Below are 3,902 nucleotides of genomic sequence, written 5' to 3' on the forward strand. Positions count from 1 at the left end.
TGAAAAAACAGTCATCATCACACAGACCACGCCCACCCCAACCTTTTTTTATTTAAGGAAATGGTTTTGACCAATCAGTGACGTCTGCTCATTAATATCTTTAAAAGTTCAAAAACAAAAACAACAAACATGGATTAATTTTTTAAGTCAAAGTTTAAAGAATCGTCCAATCAGACGGCTCCAAAACAATTCATTTTTAAAATAGTTGAATGATGTCATCAGCACTTACTCGTACATCTGAAATACTGTTGTACCACCTCAAATGTTTAAAAAAAAGGTTAATATAAATATGTATTTAAAAACTTGTTTCTGTGAGTCCTGATTGGTCAGCAACACTTCCTGGACTGTATGAGGGCGAAGCCTAAACGTTAATGATGTCAGAGCGTCGCCTACTGTTACTGTAAATAAAGTTTTTACAGTTTTTTTCTTTTGTTTTGAAACACTAATCGTCTGTTTGTCTTTTATATTTGTTTATTAAACTCTTTATAAAAATATTATCGTAGCATTTATGATGAAAATAAAACAAATATGAACAAAATCATCATTTTTGTCGTCATGTCATTTACATCGTCTTTCAAGCTGCTGCGTCTTTTTCATCCGTTACGTAATTTTTCGACTTGTTACATTTTTTCTCAGCGTTCAGGATTCACTGGCTGATGATTATTTTCAGTCAATTAATCTGTTGATTGATCCATAAAATATTAACTCACATGTTGATCAGTTGTTCACAAAACAGAAACTTTCTTCCTTCAAACATTTTATTGATTTTTATTAAAACTGTAAACTTCCAAATGAAGTTGGCAGTGTGGCCGGTTTGGGGTGTGGCTTGTAGCCGATTCGCTCGTTGATAAGCTCCGCCCGCGACGTCGCCATAGAGGAAGAAGCTGAAGCTGAGGCCCCGCCCCCAATGATGTCAACACTGATGACGGGAGCCCCACCCACACCACCTCCTGACTCCGCCTCCTCCCGCTGACGCTTCCTGGCCTGAGGAAAAAGGGAAACCGTGTCAGCTGATACAAATCAAATCAGAAAGTTTCCTCATTAACATAAATGATGTCACAGGTGTCACTCACAGTTGATGATGTCATGAACATCAAAGTTAATCTGACTGACATCTACATCCTGTCATCTGCTCAACTCTACTGACAGTATTGATGCTCATCAACAGTGCCGATTGATACAGACAGCATTTAACGTGATCAGCAGTATTGATTGATGTTGACAGAAGTGAGTAGAACCTCGAGCTCCTTCTTGATGCTTTCAAACTCCTCGGTGTCGTCGATCTTCAGCTCCAGACGAGTCGGTTTCCTCCTCAGCATCTTCTGATTCTGAACAGACACAAAGATCAGTCATCAGGACACTATTGATTATTTCAAACATATTGATTTACCACCAATTGTTAAAGTTCAACACGGATTTTTGTTAGCATCATGAGCTAGCTTGTTCTTCGCCACGGTGACCGTGTTCTGTACCGCTGCGTCGTCGAGCAGCGTCTGTCACTCTGCACACCGTTAAAATCGGAAAATAAAATGACAAACATCAACCAAAATGGAAACTTCAGAAAGATGAAGATCAGTTCTGGAAAATTCTCCACGTCACATTTATTTATGTAGAATTAAAATGGTGACATCACACACACACACACACACACACAGACACACACACACACACACACACACACACAGACACACACACACACACACACACACACACAGACACACACACAGACACACACACACACAGACACACACACACAGACACACAGACACACACACACACACACACACACACACAGACACACACACACACACACACAGACACAGACACAGACACACAGACACACACACAGACACACACAGACACAGACACACACACACACACAGACACACACACACACACACACACACACACAGACACACACACACACACACACACACACACAGACACACACACAGACACACACACACACAGACACACACACACACACACACACACACAGACACAGACACACACACACACAGACACACACACACAGACACAGACACAGACACACACACACACACACACACAGACACAGACACACACACACACACACACACACACACACACACACACACACACACACACACACACACACACACACACACACACACACACACAGACACACACACACACACACACACACACACACACACACACACACACACACACACACACACACAGACACAGACACAGACACACACACACACACACACACAGACACAGACACACACACACACAGACACAGACACAGACACAGACACACACAGACACACACACAGACACAGACACACACACACACACACACACACACACACACACACAGACACAGACACACACACAGACACAGACACACACACACACACAGACACACACACACACACACACACACACACACACACACAGACACACACACACACACACACACACACACACAGACACAGACACAGACACACAGACACACACACAGACACACACAGACACAGACACACACACAGACACAGACACACACACACACACACACACACACACACACACACACACACACACAGCTCTTCAGTGTTTTCTTGCTGTAGTTCTTTCATCTTCAATCATCTGGTTTCTCTGTTGCTCTGATCTTTTATTTCACGACAGTAATATTTAAAAAAAAAACTGCAGTTACACTTCAGAAACTCAAGTGACCAACAGCAAGTTTACAAATCGTGTCCAAAATGATTTGATGTGTGAGAACTTAAAGTTTGCAGATCTTAACGTGATAAAAAATATAACAGAATAAATCAGATCCATATAATCCAAAACGTCTCTTGGTCACACAAACCCATCAGGAAGTCATTTTGAATTTAGCGTTAAATGTGATCTGGTCAAACATGGATTTTTAAAAGCTGCTGCTGACGGAGGATTTAATGCTGATTTTAAAACAAATAACAAATTCCATTATTTCATCCATATTTTAATCTCATACTCATGTATTTTATAGAAATTACTGAAAGAGAAATACTTTTGCTTATGCTGTAAATTTTTGAAGATGGCGGACCAGGGCGCCGCCATAGCTCTACTCCATACTGGAAGTCCCAACCGGAAGTTGGTCTTCTTCGTGTACCTCGTTACTTATTTGGCGCTCCGTCTTTACGGTTCGTCCAGACGCTAAACTTTTCTACTATGCTTTAGAGCAAACAGTGTGTGAGGAGTCTGTCCTGTGTTTAATGAAGGAACCTTCTGGTGGACAGGATGGAACATCTACAGGAAACACATGGAGAACATGGCAGCTTCCTGCAAACAAGATCCTGCATCATATTTCTGTTTTTCACAAAGAAATGTGTCATTACTTTTCTTCACTGAAATATATGGAGAAAAAGATACACTGAACAGAGATCTATGATCTTATTCCCTACTGAATTTATTTTATTTCTTTTATTTATGGACCTTTTTTGTTAGTTATGTTATACAACTTTATTTTCTTATTACTGTGACTTAAATGATCTTTTCATCCACATTGTCTTTATGTACCACAGTTTACTTAGTCAATTTATTTTGTAAATTTGCTAATAAAGGTTAAAAAAAGATTCTGCATAATATCCGGACACAGTCACCACCAGTGCTGGCCTCCTTTTTTACACTCAACATAAATTATCATTAACCAAACTAATGAAGGTGACTGATATTTTTCAGTTCTAGAGTGAATCATGTGTGTGACGTGTGCAAACATCTCAGTTTTACAGACTGTATAAACTCCTGAAAAGACTTAGAGTCAATTAACTACTAAATTATGCGGTATGGCGAATAATATACACGAAAGAAAACCAACTTCCGGCTGTGACTTCCGGTATGGAGTAGAGCTATGGCGGCGCCCTTGTCCGCCATCT

General features: G+C 40.5%; 1 protein-coding gene across 1 annotated transcript; it reads right to left on the reverse strand.

Moving 5' to 3' along the window:
• Nucleotides 1-740: 740 nt before the first annotated feature.
• Nucleotides 741-1,470, reverse strand: cdc26 (cell division cycle 26 homolog). Its single transcript, XM_084745823.1, has 2 exons — nucleotides 1,239-1,470; nucleotides 741-984 (listed from the first exon to the last, which is right to left on the reverse strand). The coding sequence occupies exons 1-2, from the start codon at nucleotides 1,317-1,319 to the stop codon at nucleotides 772-774; spliced, it is 294 nt and encodes a 97-aa protein (XP_084601949.1). The 5' UTR covers nucleotides 1,320-1,470; the 3' UTR covers nucleotides 741-771.
• Nucleotides 1,471-3,902: the final 2,432 nt, after the last annotated feature.

The sequence above is a fragment of the Lutjanus erythropterus genome, chromosome 20 (assembly GCF_056507025.1).
Source record: "Lutjanus erythropterus isolate fLutEry1 chromosome 20, fLutEry1.hap2, whole genome shotgun sequence".
In the NCBI taxonomy this organism is placed as follows: domain Eukaryota; kingdom Metazoa; phylum Chordata; class Actinopteri; order Lutjaniformes; family Lutjanidae; genus Lutjanus; species Lutjanus erythropterus.

Excerpts from the sequence above, each read along its gene's own strand:
- cdc26 (XM_084745823.1), bottom strand. The coding sequence starts at position 1,319 with ATGCTGAGGAGGAAACCGACTCGTCTGGAGCTGAAGATCGACGACACC. Across the intron at positions 985-1,238 it reads GCATCAAGAAGGAGCTCGAG|GCCAGGAAGCGTCAGCGGGA; the intron begins GTTCTACTCACT and ends CTTTTTCCTCAG.